Source organism: Anolis carolinensis, unplaced genomic scaffold (assembly GCF_035594765.1).
Source record: "Anolis carolinensis isolate JA03-04 unplaced genomic scaffold, rAnoCar3.1.pri scaffold_10, whole genome shotgun sequence".
NCBI classification, from domain to species: Eukaryota; Metazoa; Chordata; class Lepidosauria; order Squamata; family Dactyloidae; genus Anolis; species Anolis carolinensis.
In genome coordinates this window covers 8,620,949-8,640,367 of record NW_026943821.1, presented here as the reverse complement: position 1 = coordinate 8,640,367, position 19,419 = coordinate 8,620,949, and the positions used below count along the sequence as shown (strand labels likewise).

Genomic DNA, 19,419 nt, shown 5'->3' with positions numbered 1-19,419 from the left:
TATTAATAACAACGGCAACATTGAGGCTGGGTGGCCATCTGTCAGGGGTGCTTTGCTTGTGCTTTTGGTGCACAAAGGTAGAAGGGGGTTGGACTAAATGGCCCAAGGGGTCTCTTCCAACCCTCTTTATTATTTTTATTATGATTATGATTATTATTAACATTAAAGCTGTATTTGTTCCCATTTTGTTTGTTTTTTTACTTCAAAATAAGGTAAGTGCAGTGTGCGTGGGAATTTGTTCATTTTTTTTTAAACTATAGTCTGGCCCTCCGATAGTTTGAGGGACTGTGAACTGGCCCCTTGTTTAAAAAGTTTGGGGACCCCTGCCATAGAAGTTCTGCCCTTTACAGTGCTGGAAAAGGTAGCACTGTAGCTTTTTAATTTGTTTATTTCTGAGGTTTCTAATTAGCCTGAGAATAAGAGTGGGAGGCATGCAGCTCAAAGCCTTAAAAGCTACAAAAGTGGCAACTCTTTGAACATGAGCAGTTTATATTCCAGTGTATCCTGTTCCCATTCTTAACTGCAACCAATATTATCACCTGCTTTTCCTTAATTAACCACAGGAGACTGGAACAGGCAAACTGACACTAAATGCTTTAAGCAATTCTGGACTAGAATCAGTGAATGGGGGGTGAGTGCGAGCACAGACCTTGAAAGGACCTGGCCACCCTGCGGGGCTAAGGTTTGTTCATGGGCCACCAGGTTTTGTTGGTGGGTGGGTTTTCAGTTTTAATTTTGTCTTTGTTATAGCTTGTGAACTGTTCCTTATTTGAGCAACAAAATAGAACATAAACATTTCTAATAATCAGACAGGCACCCCAGAACTATATTTAAAATAGGAGGTTTAACATTGGTAGGAATGCTGTTATTTATTTTGCTTACTTACAAGATGAAGGGAAATTACTTTCCTCATCCATTCTCACAGAAACACACTTACATATAAAAATTAGAAAGAGAGAGAGAGAAAGGAGAGAGAGAGAGAGATGCCCACTGCCCATTTAATGTAGCTTATTTTTCTAAAAGTGCATAGGATAGATTGCAGACAGCATTTATTATTCCTGGGAGGGCTCAACAATAATATCAACCCTGATTTTTGATTTCAGTTCTTGACCATTTAGTACACTTCTAATTAAGAATTCCAGTGCAGGATCAATTATATTGAGATCTTAGTCATTCAATTTTGATGGATCATAGGGAGCGAAGCGCACTCAGCCTAGGCATATCCTCTCATCATTTTGGACGTCGTGCAAACAAGCAAACAAACAAACGAAACAATTCTGTTTGTTAAAACTGTTTTTCAACCCCAGGCCATAAGGTTTCTTCTTTATTGTACCCAAGTTATGTGATTTGGCAAAACAGTAGCTTTCCTTAGGCTACCTAATTAGTTTACAAGTAGGGTAAGATTTGAACTAAGAATCTCTCTTACACCACTTAGGCAACACATGGGACTATTTGTCATGTGCACAATGTCACAAGATGCTAAATGTCTTTTGTATACTCCACAGGATATGTTTGAGATATTTGATAGCAACTACTACCTTGGACAGCTATGAAATTTAATCAGCATTGGAGGCTACAGGTGAAAAGGGGTGAAGAATTTAGAGAGGAGAATCTTATTTATTGCACAATTGGATATTTATGAAGGCTCTTTGTAAAATGTACAGAAACTATTTTAAAGTGGAGTTAAGAAGGAACAATCATTACAGGATTTTTCTGGCATGCAATGCTTCCAGTAATCACAACAGAATGGTTCTTTTACAGAATGTTTGAAGGAAGCACAAGTGAAAGTTAGAATAAAATGGCACAGAATTTGAACAGCTCTACAAAAACTGCAGAGGCTGTATATGCTGATGCAGTAGAACCATTGCTTGCTCGTTTTCCTATGCAGAGATATTCTTAAGAACAGCTCTGTGCTCCATAATATGAAGAAATGGGAGACTAATCATGGTCATCCTAGTGATAAGTGAAGTGGTAAGACAAGACATGTGTGTACAAAGTGCCCTTCTCTTTTGGATGCTGGACATTGCAATGCCCAGCCATGGGAGGAGTAATAAGAAATCTCTGGACAAAATGCAATGTGTGTGTATGGGGGGGGGGGGGTTGCCTACTAGAACCTCTAAGAATGTTCAGAAAAGGAGAACAGTTAGTCAAGAACTGCAGTTGGTCCATGTAATATCATCAGTCAACTATGCTGGCATTTGTGCTGATAGTCAGGCATGAACTAGCGAAATACTGAAAGAGTTAGCAGTGGCATACAAGTAGTATCCCAACCCTTCACCTGGAAGAAAAACAAAATACATTTAATCACATAATAGTCACCACCACAACAGTAAGCCTACTTACTCTTGGTAGTCTTGCAAACTCTTGGCATATAGAGAACAAGCTAATGATCCCCCTTTATATGTATGTGTCCCCCATTGCCACACTATAAATTTGTAATTATTGTTTGTAATTCTTAATATGTTGCTAATTTTTTAAAGATGCTTTAGCCATTAAAGCTGCAGATATGAACTTAGGACATGCTGGGATGATAGGGGGCTGCTAAATAAGATTTGGGAATCCTGTTCAACCCCAACAATGGATTGAATAAACTACGCAAACAAGCCTGCAGGTTTGCTTATTTTGAAGAATCGATTCATATCCACAAAGCTCAGCTAATGTTAAATTTGCTTTTACCCAGGTTTCTACTTAAACCATTGGACAATCGAGGCCCTTGTAAAAAAACATTGTGACCCCTGTTATCAGATATGCTTTGAGAGATTTGTGTTGATCCTGGTTCTCCTGGAAAGTCTTTTCCGTAAGTCTAGAGATCGCTTCTTTCTCATCTTATTGTCATAATGAAACTGCCCCAGAGAGGAGTGTGCTTCTCATGAGGCTTTTAAACAGTTTGGTGGTCAGCACTTAGGGAAGATTTAGCCCGATGTTTGTTTGTAGGAATGTTATACCAACTGGTCTTCGAATCTTTTCCAGCTCTGATTCTGTTCACACAATATGACAGTATATATCTTTTCATTTCTTTCTGACGTAAACAGCATTGTCCAAAATATTGTTTCTCTTTCTCCTAACCTGTGCCACTATTACTAACATTAGGCTGAGAAATTAATTATTTTGTAAATTTACTCCCAGTTCTTCCTTGCCCAACCTCCAGTCCAATTCACTACACTGTACTGGCATGATAAACTTGTTTCTTTCCAACAGGAATGGTCAACTCCTGGGATACTAATCACACCAGAAAGATCAAAATGTCTGAAAAGGAGGTGAGGAAAAGAGGTTGTCTTCTCACAGTTAATAACAATTTATGCTAATTGATTTCCTCCCTTACTTCATCCAAGTTGAAGGTAGTTATGATATGCATTTTGATGCTGTGCATCAAAGGGTCTGTGCAAGTGGAGAAAAAAGAAAGTAAAATTAGAAGCCAGAAGTCTCATTGCAGCCTGAATTATTATTTTTTAGTATCCATCCTATTAACAGTCAAGGATTTTCCTCTAGCAAGGACAGAGTAACAGCTCATTGGTTAACTGGCAGGTGTGAACTAAGAACAGAAAATTCATTCCATGTGTATACCCAGTTTTCACTATGTCAACTTTGAATATGTTTTAATGGATTTTAACTGAATATTAACTACTGTTTATATTTAATTCTGTTTTAATATTTGCATATTTTAAATTGTATGCTAATGCTTTTATGTGAAGCTGCTTTGAATCTCCTTCAGGAGAGATAAAGCAGGGTATAAATAAATAAATAAATAAATACATACATACATACATACATACATACATACATAATAAACTTTGGCAGTGGTAAGAGTCATGCAATCTTCCACAGGTTTTTGAATGACAGCTCCCAGTGTCCCTTTCATGATGACTAGGGTTTCTGTGAGTAACAGTGAAGACCAGCTGGAAGGCCACCCAATTACCATATCTAATCTTTGGCATGAACACCCTTCATTTGTTTCAATAAAAGAAGAGATGCAAAGATATTAAGCACAAGAATAAGACTAGACACTGCACTCACATGAGTTTTCATTGCAGATCAGTGGCTAGTTTTAGAATTGCTAAGTGGATCCTCGGCTCCAAATGAGCTAGCAGCTATCCACAGCATCCCACTCCCCACTCCCACACTTTCAGTGACTTTTGCTCCTGCCTACCTTTTGCAGTAAAACACAATTTCAATGTGAAATGGAATTTACCTGGTTGTATTTCTGCCTTTCAGTGGGAGGAACGTATCCAGTCATTCTGAATCCGAAAAGCTGATCCAGCCGTCTCTATCATAATAATCACTGAATTGACATAATTCAGCATGACATGGCTATCAGAAGAGATTTTCATATTAATAAACTTTCCAAGTTCTATCTTTAAAAAATCTGATTTTTGCAATCAGCAAAAATCCAATTTTGTGGAAAATTGCTCCGTTTTAATTCTGAGACAGAAGAGTATGATTTTAAAATCTTTTGATGGGTGCATTGGAAATTCCAATCGACATGGAATCAACAGCTTTTTACTCACTATACTTCTGTAATACAAACAATTTGAATAAAGACCTGCTATAAAACTCTCTCTGTGCACCACTCTTTGTGTCCCCTTCTCAGTGGATGGAATGGATGAGGGCAAACAAATTAAAACTTAATCCAGACAAGAAAGAGGTGCTCCTAGTCAGCCGGAAGGCAGATAAGGAAATAGGGATCTAGCCTTGCTGGAGAGGGTTACACTCCCCCTGAAGACACAGATTCGCAGTTTGGGGTCTTCTTGGACTCAGAGTTGAACCTGGAGGTCTAGGTATTGATGGTGGCCAGGAGAGCCTTTGCACAATTAAAACTTGTGCACCAACTGTGCCCATTCCTTGAGAATCCAGATCTGGCCATGGTGGTACATGCCTTAGTTACATTGCGTCTGGATTACTGTAATATGTTCTACATGGGATTGTCTCTGAAGAGTGCTCGGAAACTTTAGCAGGTCCAAAGAGCTGCAGCTAGATTGCTAACTGGGGCTTAAAAGCAGTAGTTAGAGCTTTTAAAAAGTCCTCCCTGGATTCCCTGGACCTTAATACTACAGAGTAGGATCTAATCTTTCTTTTTGGGGGCAAGTGGTTGAGAAGCAGTTATTCTCCAACTCCAGGCAGTCTTGGATGACACAGACTTCCTTTATTTATTTATTTAATTTATATACCGCTCTTCTCCCCCAGAGCGGTCTTACATAATGGCAGAATGCCACATATAATACAACATGTAGAAAAACCAAACATAAAACACAAATGAAAGCTGGTATCCAAATCAAATTAAAACAATTAAAACCATGTGACCATTACAAAAGGGGAAATTTCAAGCCAAAGTCTGAGCCAGTCTGTTCGAATTAATATTAATTCATCAGGTCATATCATATCATATCTTAGGGTGGGCCAAATGCTTGATCCCACAGCCAGGTCTTCAGCTGCTTCCTGAAAGATATGAGTGAAGGGGCTTCCCTAATCTTCCTTGGCAAGGAGTTCCACAGCCGCGGAGCCACCACCGAAAAAGCCCTGTCTCTTGATCCCGCCAACCGCACCTGTGACGGCGGTGGGACCGAGAGCAGGGCTTCACTTGAAGATCTTAATCTGCGGGACAGCTCATAGGGGGCGTTCTGAGAGGTAAGTTGGACCAGAGCCATTTAAGGTTTTGTAGGTCAAAGCCAGCACTTTGAATTGTGCCCGGAAGCTAACAGGCAGCCAGTGGAGCTGCTTCAACAGAGTTGTATGCTCCCTGAATAGTGCTCCAGTTAGTAAACTGGCTGCAGAACACTGGACTAGTCCCAGCTTCTGAACAGTCTTCAAAGGCAACCCCACGTAGAGTGCGTTGCAATAGTCCAAACGAGATGTAACGAGCGTGGCCAAGTCAGTCTTCCCAAGGTACAGGTTTGACCCATTTCAAACTAATTTCACAGCAAGATACAAAGATGAGACGGCTATGGTTGCCTTAGTGCAGTGATTCTCAATCTATGGGTCCCCAGATGTTTTGGCCTTCAACTCCCAGAAATCCTAATAGCTGATAAACTGGCTGGGATTTCTGGAAGTTGTAGGCCAAAACACCTGGGGACCCACAGGTTGAGAACCATTGCCTTCGTAGATGATCTCCCATCTTAACACTGACAAGGAATGTGTCCCTGTTGGTGCTTTTAGACCTCTCAGTGGCTTTCGATACCATTGACCAAAGAACACATGAGAGTTTTTGGAATCGGAAGCCTTGTATTGCAATAATTCTGGTTGTACCTCTCAGGCAGGTTCCAGATGGTGGTGCTTGGGGATAGCTTCTCCTCAAAAAAGGAGCTATGGCATCCCAAAATGCTTTTCAACATTTACATGAAATTGCTGGGAGAGATCAACCAAACACATGGGGAAGGGTGTTATCTATGGTGATGACACCCAAACATATTTCCCCAATGCATTCAAAAACAGCTTTAGCTATGGATAGTGTCCCCCCTAAATAAATGCTTGGAGGAGGTAATGGGCTGGATGAAGAAAAACAAATTGAAACTGAATCCAGATAAGACAGAAGTGCTTCCCACTAAACTCAGGGATGGAGGTGTGTCAACCAGTTCTGGATGGGGTTACCCTCCCCCTGAAAGACTGTGTTCACAGCTTAGGAGTGCTCCTAGGTCAGTCTTTCCAGATGTTGGCACAGGCAGATGCAAAAATAAGAAATGCTGACTTCCAGCTTTTGGCTGATATGCCAGCTGCACCCATTCCTAGAATTGGAGGACATAAAGATGGTAATGCATGCATTGGTAACTTCTAGGTTGGACTTCTGCAAAATGGACTACCACTAAACTTCATATTGGACTACCACTAAACTTCAAGGAATTCAAAACATAGTGGCCAGATTAGTTACAGGAACATCTAGGAGTGAGCATATTACCCCCATATTAAAGTCACTCCACTGGTTGCCCATTAGTTTCCAGGCAAGAACAAAGTGTTGGTTTTGACCTCTACAGCCCTACATGGTTTGGGTCCAGGTTACCTATAGGTTCACCTTCTCTTGTACATTCTGCCCCAAACACTGTGGTTCTCTGGGGGGTGGCTACTTTTCATCAGCAACTTCAAGACTGTGGAATGACCTGCCAGAAAAGATTTGACTGCTCTGTCAGAATTTGAAACACATCTGAAGACCTACCTCTTCCAGCAGGCCTACCAAATCAGTTTTAACTATTAATTTTAAAATCACATTCTATGTTTATTGTGTTTTAACTTTTGTATAATGTGTTTTAATATGTGTATGTTTTAATATATGTTTTTATGGTTGTGTTTTAACAATGTTTTAATATGTGTTTTTATAGCTATATCTGACTACGTTGTGCTTGTCCTTGAGCAAAAAGGAGAGGCAAGTAATATTTTTTTAAATTATCATCAGCCCAACTAGATACAAATCTCAGAATGTTACTTTTTGGCCTACAGTTCCCAGAATACCAAACCAATCTTGTTAGTGCCCATATAAGCTGGGGATTCTGGAGCCCCAAAAAGTAATGTTTTCATGCTCAGTCTGCGTTTACTAGCACTACTTGGACATAATAGAGAGCATGTCTTCTGCACTCACCTCCTTCTTGTGAATTTATCACTGTTCTCATTTAGTGAACTTTGGTCTTCAGAAAGTCACTTTATATGTCAGAAGACTGATGGAAATATGCAGAGGACAGAGCTGGAACCCTAATCTACATTGATAATTTATAAATTGTATGATTACGCTAAAGCAGATTGCCTCAATCAAGAGAAAGACAGAACATGCCTCCAGATTTCTGTGCTTGTAACAGAAGGCAAGGAAGGGTGGCAAGTTTACTGCCAAAAAAAAGTTTCTTAATCATGTAAAATGGTTTTCTAGGAAACTTGGTGAGGAAATCAACATGTATAAGAAAACATTTCATGTATAGCTTGTTCTGCTTTTCACTGTAATATCTTATTACTATTTCATGTGGTTGGGTATGTATTATATAAACATTCAGCCTGAAACTATTCTTGAGGACCATAAAAGGTAAAGGTAAAGGTTCCCCTGACGTTAAGTCCAGTCGTGTCTGACTCTGGGGGTTGGTGCTCATATCCATTTCTAAGCTGAAGAGCCGGCATTGTCCGTAGACACCTCCAAGGTCATGTGGCCGGCATGACTGCATGGAACGCCGTTACCTTCCCGCCAGAGCGGTACCTATTGATCTACTCACATTTGCATGTTTTCGAACTGCTAGGTTGGCAGAAGCTGAAGCTAACAGTGGCCGCTCACGCCGCTCACGGGGTTTGAACCTGGGACCTTTCGGTCTGCAAGTTCAGCAGCTCAGTGCTTTAACACACTTCACCACCGGGGCTCCTTAAGGACCTTAACTATTCACCAAATCTGAATACAGAATTGATACTCTAGTAAAAGCTTGATGTACAGGCAGTCCCTGAATTATGAATAAGAGAGGTTCTGTAGGTTTGGTCTTGAGTAAGTCAGAACAAGTACATTTTTTACGTGTAACTCAACTCAAAAAATGTATTTTTTTATTTATTTGCAGCCTTTTTATCCCACTCTTCTCACCCAAGGGGACTCAAGACAGCTATGGATTACATAGTGAGGGGTTAATAATCCTGTAATGTTTATTTTGCTGTCTTTGCCCCTATTTAGAGGATTTTACCTCTCTTTCTGTCTCTGTGACAATTGGATTTTGAAAAAATTGGGTTTTCATGGAAACAAGGTGATAGATTCAGTGGAGACACCTATTTCCCATGTTGAACTACAACTTCCAGTATCCCGTACCTGCTGGCTAGGGTTTCTGGGAATTACAGCCCAAGACAAGATGGAAGGCCACCCAATTACCATCCCTGGTCTTTGGAATTGATACCCTTCATATGTTCCAATTAAAAAGAGTTGCAAAGATATTAAATGTAAGAGCAGGACTGGCGCACTGCATTCACATGAGCATTCAGTAGACCTCACTGGCCAGTTTTAACATTCTAACAAAGGAGCCAACCACTGTAATCAGCACCCCCCCCCCCCCCCGGCCCCTGGCAACACATTTAGTGACCTTTGCTACTGCCTACCTTTTGCGTTAAATCACATTTCCTATGTGAAATGGAAGCTCACCTGGTTGTATTTCTGCTTTTCAGTGAAAGAAACACATCGCCTCATCCTGATTCTAAAGAGCTGATCCAGCCATCTTTATGAGAATAATCACTGAATGTAATTTGTGGGAAATTACTATAGATTTTGATTCTGAGATGGAAATATAAGATATATCAAATCTTTTGATGCCTGTAATAGATTTCAATTGACATATAATCAACAGCGTTTTACTCTTTATACTTATATATACATGTTCTGTAGTGAAATCAATTTGAATAAAAACTTGAGACACAATTCATGTTGCATTAGTATGCACTATTCCCTTCTCAGTGAATTGTACCTCCACACTCCGCAATCTCCCATGCTGTTTGGCTGCATTAGGTTTTGTTTTGTATTGCATGAAGACAGGATTACTTTGGGCTAATTTTGTAATATGCAAGCAAGATAGTCTTTCAAGAAGCCCCTTCCCTCTCCCATGTCTTTTGTAAATCAATTCATGTTTATTGTCCTCTCAAGAAAAGCCAAACAAACTCTTGTACCATTTTTAAAAAGAAGAGCAATTTAATTTACACAGAAGTACTAAATGTACATAATTCTTTAAAAAAATTGTTATACACAATAAATACAGTACAAAATTATTTTATAGTACTATATTTTGTTTTTCTGAACTGTGATGAAGTTCAAACTGGTACCAGCAGGAGGAGGAAAGAAAAACTGGGTTGTTTTTTTAATACTAAAAGAAGTGAGATATTACATTTTGCTTTCTTTTACTGGGAAAGCCTTCATATTATGTGGTACTGAGTGAGAAAGCCGAAGGTTTCAGAAGGACCTAAATGAGTTTTCTTAACTTTTGAAAGTGGCCTTTTATCTTCTCATCAAGCCGATTTTAAATTCTAAATGAGTATGGGCTAACTGCAGGTTGGAAGCTTCCCAAGAACTGCAATCTGTGCATTTCCTTTTCTTTTCCAATACCCCTCCCTTAAAACAAGAAACACTCAATGAAACTTTAAATATGCACTTAAGATATGGAAATTTCCCCCTACCTTTGTGCTGTTAAATAAAAATAAAAAATCAATGGTCACTTTAATATGCTCCAAAATATTGGAAAGAATCAGATGTTAAATATACGTCCCCATTAAAAATAAGATTGCTAGTGGAGATTAACCTTTCATTGGGAAGGAAGAGTTTTGCACCCTTTTGCAGTGCGAAGGGGCAGCAACCAAATGAGCTAACATTCCCAAAGGGAATGTTAGAAGGGAAAAAGGACACTAAACAAAAAAGCCAAACAATGCCATATACATTTTATATATATATTTATATATAAAAAAGAAGAGAAACTCCACCAGCCTGGGAGTTCAAAAATCCCTTATTGCTTCCTAACCATATATATTTCCCTCCCACCCTAAAATAACAAGAGAATTATAAGGTGGGGAATAATGTACGCTTCAGGCAAGTAGCTTCAAACCCAGACCTGCTTATGTTTGTTTGGGAAGGATGTTCATCAGTTATTCACAACACAAGAGGAACCTGTCTTACCTTTCTAACCATCTAACAGATGCTAGAATGCCGTTTTACTTTATGGAGAGAACTATTGGCTGGTAAACCTTATTTGTGCAAGAAAGCTGTGATGTATCAGGGTACATACAGGATTCTGGATCACAGCAACAGAATGGGTTGAAAAAACAAAGTGCCGGTACTTTCTGGCCTTTTTCTAAAAGGATGTAGTCAATATTTTGCCAGGAAATGGGGGAAAAAAGTGATTCAGGACATACCAAACTGCTTCTCTCCCCACAAGAAAGGCTACTTAAAATATCACCTTACATAAAACCAAAAATTACACTGGGAATAGTACAATAAAATTGTGTTATCAGACAAAGAATAAATAGAAAGCAATGTTGCCATTTCTCTTTACATGTTCATTAAAGACCATCCATAGAGACAACCTCAAATACCTGTCAGAAATGAAGGAAAGCTGCCCAGGAGACTTTCATAGTGGATCTTATCTTTTAAATGGAATCTGATGCCTGATCTAGTAAATCCCTTATGCACGTTCTGACAAGAGACATAACTGTATTTGCACAAAGGCACTGTGCATTTATGAGCAATAAAGCACAAGAAGCCAAAGGCAGGGGCTCTGGTATACAGTTTTCTTCAGCAGTTTGGTAAGAAGGGTAACGAAACACTTTCAGAAGAAAAAAATAAGACACAGAAAGAGAAATGTAGATCTTCTAGCCTCACGTTTGGTTCAATTACACCCCTAAAACTTTCTTCTCCAGTAAACCGCATTTTTAAAGACACAAAATCCTTTCCTACATCACAAGACACAGTAAAGTTCAAAGAAGGTGGGACTGATGCTAAACAGTCTTAGGCAAACCGCAAAATCCTATAGTATCTTCTGCCTTTCCCATTCTGTGATTGAGCACAATTAGGTTTTATTTATTTTCTTTTTGGGAGGTGGGGGGCTGTCTGACATTGTCACTCTGACAATGAGTCAGAATTTTTTGAAAAAAATGAATGGCAATACATTATGCATTGTGTGTTTGTGAAACAAAATGGAACACTATAATTCTAGTTACATATTATCTGTCCTTGGTCAAAATGTAGAAGTGATAGTAAGGAAAGAAAATAATAATAGTAATAATAGTTATAGGAATAGTAATTTTTAAAGGCCTGAATTCAGTATTTTTATTTATCTAGTTAAACTAGATCCTGATCAACTCTCTACTTTCACATACCTGTGCAAGTATCTGTCAAACATCCTTTACAAGAAAAGCAATACGTAAAATATCTCATGTATAAGATTCCTCTGTGTTAAGCTAGCCCTGCAGGTACAAACAAGCAAGAGAATGGAAGAAACGTAAATTCTGAGGTGAAAACAAGAAGCATATTTTGCACTTATATGGGTTTGTTTGTGCATTCATATTAATGTGTACAAAGCCAGATATTAAACAGCAGAGAACACAATGGCGGGACAAAACCAGTAAGAAGTTCATGTAACTGCTTTAGGAAATCTTGCATGGGCATTGGGACTATTGTTTTGGCTACCAAATTATTTATGCTTCAAATTCTTCAAGTTATTTTTAAAAAAGATATTGCCCCCGACCCACTTCCAGGTTTTATGAACAAAAAAAAAACTGAATAAGCAGATCAATATCATAAGGCAATCTTCTTTAAGTTTGCATCTTACAATGGACTGGATTAGAGCTCCCCAAACTCCCTGGCCAATTGGCTTGAGGTTTTATAGGAGTAGTAGTCCTTCTGACCCAGAAGATGCCAATTTGAGTATGGCCTCATTAAAGCTTCGCTTAATTTGTGGTCGGTATTTAGGCAAGGAGGAGAATTGGGTAAAACAGGGCTTCAAAATGTTCAATTTTGGAGGACACCCAGATATTTCCCTTGTTCTAATAACTGCATACCTTTGAAGGGCTGATTTAAGAACATACTTCTAACTTTTTATGGAAATCTAGTCTTTAAGTAAAACAATGCTAGCATGACACAATGAAATATTATATTCTGAAGATAATTGTTTGCCTTATTAATATGTTAAAAGCACATTTGGAAAAGCTGTTGCATCCTTATAGTTCAGGCTATGGACCTTTTCCCCTGAATGCTATTTAAAAAAAACAAACTCTAGAGTTGAAAACTTTATGACAATTGATCTTCAGAATTTGGCCAGGGATCGTGATCTATAACACCACCAGAGAAGGATAAGTATCAAAGAGATTTTGCTTCAGGACTGCTTCTATGAAGGGGGGGGGGGGGAGAGAGAGAGAGAGAGAGAGAGAGAGAGAGAGAGAGAGAGAGAGAGAGAGAGAGAGAGAGAGAGAGAGAGAGAGAGAGAGAGAGAGAGAGAACGAACTATAGAAATAAGGGCATGAAAGAATTTGGAAGACAGGTGCAACAACTCTTTGAAACTGGAGCTGGTACCATGTTCAAAGGACAAAGTTGGACTTCAATTGTCCAAGTACTAGGCCTAAATCCTGCTCTTGGTTTATATTGCAAGATGGCAACCAAATAAGTTGGTTGCCCAGATTTCACCTTTCCAATAACAATAAAGGCATTTTTCTTCACAAACACAAACACAGAAGGGGGTGAAAATGGGAGTTACACAAAAGAGTTTGGAAATAGTTAAAAGGGCTGTTTGGGCATTTCTAAACATTTAGTCAACTCTTTCAGCAGTAGTATGCAAAAGCATACATGTCTGTTTAGAGTTCAAGAAGAGTACCTAATTTGGAAAGAAGGCACTATCAGTATAAAGCAAAAAAGGGAAGCGCACACATACAAAATTTGGGTATGCTCTGGAAATTCACATCAGTCTAAAGACTTGCTCACAGCAGGTGAACTAGAAAGACAATTTTCACCACATTGTAGGGTAAATGCATCTGACACAGAGGCAGAGAAATTGTCCTATCCTGTAGGGATCAGAGCTAAGAAAGACAGCTTCCAAGAATTCAAAGAAAAATAGAAAAATGAGAACATGGAGGTACCAGGGCCATAATTCATAGAAGTGAAATTGTCTTCAAAACTGATTTCATATGTAAGCTTCAAACTCTTTCTTTGTTCACCAAATTTATACTACATCAGTCCGTAGAGTACTGATTTTACAATGTAGGTGTTGATTCTGGGCTCCTGACACTTTCTTGGATGCAAGCAAGGCTCAAGGCAGTAAGAACCTTCCATCTCTAAAATTACTTTCTCCCATAGCATGTAATAGGCGCATGTGATGGCAGGCGAGAAGGCAAGAATTTTGGCACTGAAAATACAGACAAGCATGATCTGAGCATTTGTGTGAGATCTTTTATTACTATTATTTTGGCATAAATCTGTCACCTGAATGTTAGTTTGGAAGCATTCAGGACCTCACAAAGGATCTCCTGAACAAGGCTAAGAATCAAGGCTGGAGCTTCTTTGTTCGTGTTACACTAAAAAACTAGAAAGGAAAAAGACTAGGAAAGAACTGCCAACTAATTTTCAGCGCGCTATGGAGGATACTTGAAAACAAAAAGGTTAAGAATAACTCCAGTCCAAGTTTGCTTATCACAGATGTTAATCTGGCAAATAATGTCAGAAAGAGAAAAGAGGAACAATATGGGAGCCATCAAGTTATGCAGAGCTCACTGAGCAGAAGAGAGATTCCTTCACAGCATAAATAAGAACCAGGGTACTTTTAAAGTGACTGTAAGACAAAGCTTTTGAGAGTTGGCGTCACTTCAGACATGATAGGTTTCAACCTGCCCAAATGTGCTTTGTTGAGCCTTGTACTACAACAATAGCCACAACAAGCTGTCAAGTGGCAAAAATATTTAAAGAGCAGGTATGTGGGATCTTTTTAAGACAGGAAAATATATTACCTTTTACCTCGCTTGCCAGTAAGTTCTATGCTAACACAAAGGTGCAGTGTTTACCACTAACAGAAGACTGCCAGCTCACAAAGCGTTACCTGCTCCATCATTTTGCCTTTTCTTCTCACAGTCCAACCGTGAAGGAGAGAAGAGGTCTCACAGAGGCAGGTTGAAAGTTGTCCCCTAAGCTTCTAAGTGTTATAGTGTCCACCCTGCAACATAACTGGCAACAGATCAGTAAGTTACGGAAGACAGATGAAAGAAATGAGACTTCAAAAGCCCAAAAGAACAGAACAGGAAGGACCATGGAATGGAGAAATGTGAAGAACAGCATAACAGCACCTATATTTCCACATTGAGTGCAAAGCCCATAGGAGAGATTGTATCTGGGCTCATAACTGTTTAATGCTTCTGGAGAAAAAAGAACCTCTAAATTATCTGGGTGAGAGATGGAAGCAGAACTCACATCTGGCTGTTTTGAAGGCCACTGTCAACACATCAGTTTCCATGAGACTGATTTTCAACTATTAACCAAAGACGACATCTCACATTAACTGTTATGTGCAGAAATACTTGATGCCAATTCATTGCTGTGATCAGCATTTTAACATGAGGTTGGATTTATTTTCTTGAAGTCAAGACTAAAGTACATTAAGGATTTGAAAGCAACATGGTTTCTCACTGCTTGCAAACCATCTGCCAGACATGATATTATGACTTTTGTTACTTGAATTATTTTATTCTCATCAGAAAAAATACCTGACATGTGGGTAATCCCCCTTACTTTTGGCACTCAGTTCCTCTACACAGTACATACTAGACCCTCATAGGTGTGTACAAAGAAAATGACAGACAAAATGAAAATCGGTGAAAGAACAGCAAATCAGGAAATAAAGTTAAAACTGTAAAGATGGATCTTTTCATTTCTATCGGTGATTAACTAAGCTGTATTACTGGGGCTATGGAGAAGGTTTAAGAATGGTTGTAGATTAATTCAGCCCCACATAGGTCCTAATGAAATAAATGGGGAAAGTGAAATATAGATGAATTTATTCTGGATTCAATCCAGTATGGCTATTATTGCCTTCCTTTCCTCCAGCTGACCAAAGCAAGAAGCTACAGCTCCCACCAAAGGGATTCATATTCTTTCCCAGAACTCCAGTCGTGTGCAATTAGCTGTATGAGGAGAGAGGGGCAAAGCTGTGGGCTTAAAAATAAGGGGGACCAGAGAGAGGTACAGATACCATGGGAGCCAACAACAAACCCTGAAAACCATAACAAAAGGCAAAAGAGCATAAACATACAGAGAGGAGGAAACTGCTTGCCTACTTGCCTTTGCCTAGACTACCAAGGTGAACTTCCACCTATGCCACAATATGTAAACACTGAGATTTATGTTGATTCCAACTCTTATGAAGAGCTCAGCCTGACTTCGTTTTATTTCAAATTTGGGGGGGGGGGGGGGGAGAAGACATCTACCTTCTTGCCAGAACTTTCCTTATTCCACTCATCATGGCCATGTTAACTAGATTACCTGACATCTGAAAGGAGACCGGTTTCCTCTTTCAAACTCGTTGATTTGAAAACCCATGCATTTTTATTTGCTTTTAAGTATTAGTGTTTTATCTTTTCATTTTTCTTGTGTTTTGTTCAAAATATATCTTTTTTTGTCAAAGGGGGGGGGGGGGAAGGAAAGCAGATAGTTTATACTTAAAATAACTTAAGAAACCTGACAAAATCAATTACATAATTGCCCCACATGACAACTCCCATAGAGTTGTTCCCCTGCCCCATTGCTTTGGCCTCCCTGCTGGCTTTGGGCATGGGATTTGTTAAAAAGTTCTCAAAAGTATAATAGCGTTTGGGGGAGGTTGGGAGGGGAAATAAATCCAATCATCATAATTCAGAGATTCAAATTAGCAATTTGTTACAGAATCTAAATATTACACAGCCAACACTACCTATGGGCCCCAATCCAACCCCCTCCCATCTGCCTGCCTGGCAGTTGCTGAACCTTCTTCTTCTTCTAATGCTGCATGTGATGAGACAAGTGTATTGTAAATCCAGCCATAGCTTGTATTTTACAACAACCCAAACCCATCATATCAACACTTGGATGAAGCCTCTATAGGCCTTTTTTGTGGCCTTCCCCACCTGAAACCCTCATGATTCCCTTCTGGTATCAGCCCCATTTTGGTGGGTCTCTAAGGAGTGGCACCTTGGCTCCCAACTGTTTTCCAGCCAGCAGAAGCTGCTCCAGCTACAGTCCATGTCTCACTTTGTACAGTCTCCACTCACTTTCCATTTGTGTTATCTGTTCAACGTCCTTGCTCCAAGGCCACCATTGTGATTGGGGGCAAGGTATGTGTCTGTGCGGTGGACAGGGGAGGAGAAAGGGGAGGAGGAGGAGTTGTAAGAAGAGGAGGGTGTTCGGGTGTTCTGACCCCCAGCCTGAGGTTGCTGTAAATTCAGGATGCTGTCAATGGCGCTCTGTAGATGCTCGTTAAGCGAGTCATCTGGGGGACTGTCGCTAGAGAAACTGGCATTGTCCACATCAAAAGATTCTGACTTCCGGCGTTTGGCTGGGGGCAGGGGCACCTCCCATGTGAGTTCAGTGGCAGAACCATGGTCAGGTGGCTCGGTCTTTATCATTCGGTGATAAAACTCGTCCTCAACCTCTGCTAATTCCTTCATAAGGCCACTGGCTGAATCGTCAGTCTTGGGTGCAGCGGGGCCTTCGTGCATCACGAGGGAACGGGCGTCACTCCGGTTGAAAAAGGTATGTTTGGTGTTTTCCTCTGGCCTGCCCTTCTCCACTACAGTCACAGAGGAACTCTCATGAGTCTTGTGGGAGGTAATGACGCTCCTGGACCCCCCATCCTGCTTGATGATCAGGGTGCTTGGCACCATGTCAGCTTTTGAGGTACTACCTTTCAGGCCAGCCTCAGGGGCTTTTTCTGCTACAAAGGCATCCACATTCTCCCGATATGTCTTCCGAAGAGGAAGCCTGCAGTAAGTTACAATGGGTTTTTTCTCCATTGGAGTGGCAGCGATGTGGTCAACTGTCCCATTCATTTGCCCTGCCATTGAGGTGGCGGTGGTGGTGGCGGCAGTGGTGACCGTTGAAGCGGATGAGTGTTGATCCACCGTTTTAATCACTGTGCAGATAGGTGGCGGTGTCTGGTGAACCGGGTCCAAGGCAGTGTTGTGAACCACTTTGCTAAGTCCAGCCTCTTGCTTGATCTTCAGTTTCAGTCCAATCCGACTCCGGGCTTCATAGGTTTTGATGGGCGGCTTGCTCCTGGAGGGTAAGGTATCCTCATCAGCATCCAGTGAGGGAGAGGCCTTGGCCCATGTGACTGAGGGGGAGCCTCCGCTGTGCTTGATGACCAATTTTGTGGGGTTGATCTGGGTTGCCATCTGCACTGGAGGAACCTTCAGGTTCTCAGAAGCTGAAGTGACATTGCTGGGCACGGAGCCCTGAGCCAGAGATGAGGCAAAACTCTGTGACCGCGAAGAGGAGGAAACATATTCATCTGGAAGGGAAATGTCATACATTACAACTTGGGTGAAAGCAGACTAGGAAGGTCTCCTCCTATCCCCATTTACTAGGATAACATTCAACTGGAGGATGACCAACAATACATTTCAATAAAGGGATGGCCAACCTCTCTATTCCCAGAGTATATTTTTGTCATGGATGGCCAAACTCTAGAATGATGATGGCACTATCTCACAGCAAGGAGCTCATAGATAATAAGACCTTGCTCTCAGATGGCAGGTTATTAAAGGAGATTGGTGAGTGGATGAACAAATATGATGCCTGAAAGGTGCTCTCAAGAGATGTCTGCTTGCCTAGAATGAACACACAAAAACTCTGTTAGATTAGACCCAAGAACTTTGAGTTCAGTTTTCTGTTCTTACATTATCCAGTCATACACCACAGGGTTTAAGCCTACCAAAAGAGCGTGAGAGTAATAGCATCTTCCTGCTTGTGTTCCCGTGCAACTGATGTTTCATTTCTCATCACTGGACTTAAGTCTTTTCTATACAAGTGCAATGGTATTTTCAGAATCAGACTCGATGAACCTAGATAGAATTCAGGGACTGCACATACATTGTATTTATCCTGTGGGTCTATTTTAGAACATATTTTTTTTTTAAAATCTTTTAATTATAGTAGTTGTAGTTCAATACTTCAGCTTTGAAACTAGAGATATGAAGGAGCATTTTTCCACCTTTACCTGGCTTTTCCTTGGCTAGTTGCTTATCTAGAGCTAAGGTGGTCTTTTCCTCCTGTATGAACATCCGATCAATCATCACCATCTCTGCTGAAGGACTGACTCTCTGGCAAAAAAAAAAGGAAAGGAATCTTTGTGAAGATTGAGAAGAGGCAAAGCAAGTACAGGTTCTATTTGACACACCACCTTCCGATCCATATTTTCTAGCAATCCCCTACCCTTTGCCCTCACAGTTAAAAGGCTGAAATATCCTCAAAGCAAAAGGCATGACTCAAGTTTTGAAAAAAAAAAAAAACATGTAACACTTTAAATTCTACTCTGATTAACCTGCAGTGAGGATTAAATAAATAATCCTATTTTAAACTGATCAAGAAGTTGAGAAGAGGAGATACAATATTTATTCTGATGCAGCTCCTTTTTTATATATAACAGTATATTTTTATATAAAAACAGTAATCTGAATTTACAGGAGGCACTCAAATCTTTTCCCCTGCAATCCCAAAATAGTTTTCCAAAACTTTGAATGTGGACAGTTCCTGCCTCCAATGAAAAAAATTTAATTTTCCTTTGTCTTTACCGTAACTGCATTTTTAGGAGTTGTTAATGCAGTTCAATTCATTTTACAGAGCTAATTTTCCACAGAAGTCTGTAAATGGAATTCCATAGAGAATCTAAACAAACAATTTGTCCAAGACTTCATACACAGTTGTGAATATAGATTTGTAAGGCAGTTCCCCAAGAGGTTCGTGTTCCCAAGGACTGAATTTGTCTTTTCATATCC

General features: G+C 40.0%; 1 protein-coding gene and 1 long non-coding RNA gene across 7 annotated transcripts in view; one reads left to right on the top strand and one right to left on the bottom strand.

Annotated features, from left to right (window-relative positions):
- The first annotated feature begins 2,138 nt into the window (after positions 1-2,138).
- LOC134293854 (uncharacterized) lies at positions 2,139-4,554 on the top strand. The gene is made up of 4 exons (XR_010000822.1): positions 2,139-2,329; positions 2,681-2,797; positions 3,199-3,257; positions 4,213-4,554. It is a non-coding gene; the product is annotated as an uncharacterized LOC134293854 (long non-coding RNA).
- Positions 4,555-9,594: 5,040 nt separating this feature from the next.
- The window catches only part of bicra (BRD4 interacting chromatin remodeling complex associated protein), a 104,054-nt gene continuing 94,229 nt past the window's right edge, over positions 9,595-19,419 (bottom strand). For all 6 annotated transcript variants that reach the window (XM_062962779.1, XM_008121511.3, XM_062962780.1 and 3 more), the window contains 2 exons: positions 18,642-18,744; positions 9,595-17,933 (listed from right to left, as the gene is read on the bottom strand). In XM_062962779.1, coding sequence (XP_062818849.1) covers positions 16,708-17,933; positions 18,642-18,744 — 1,329 coding nt within the window. In that variant the 3' untranslated portion in view covers positions 9,595-16,707. The remainder of the gene's footprint in view (positions 17,934-18,641; positions 18,745-19,419) is intronic.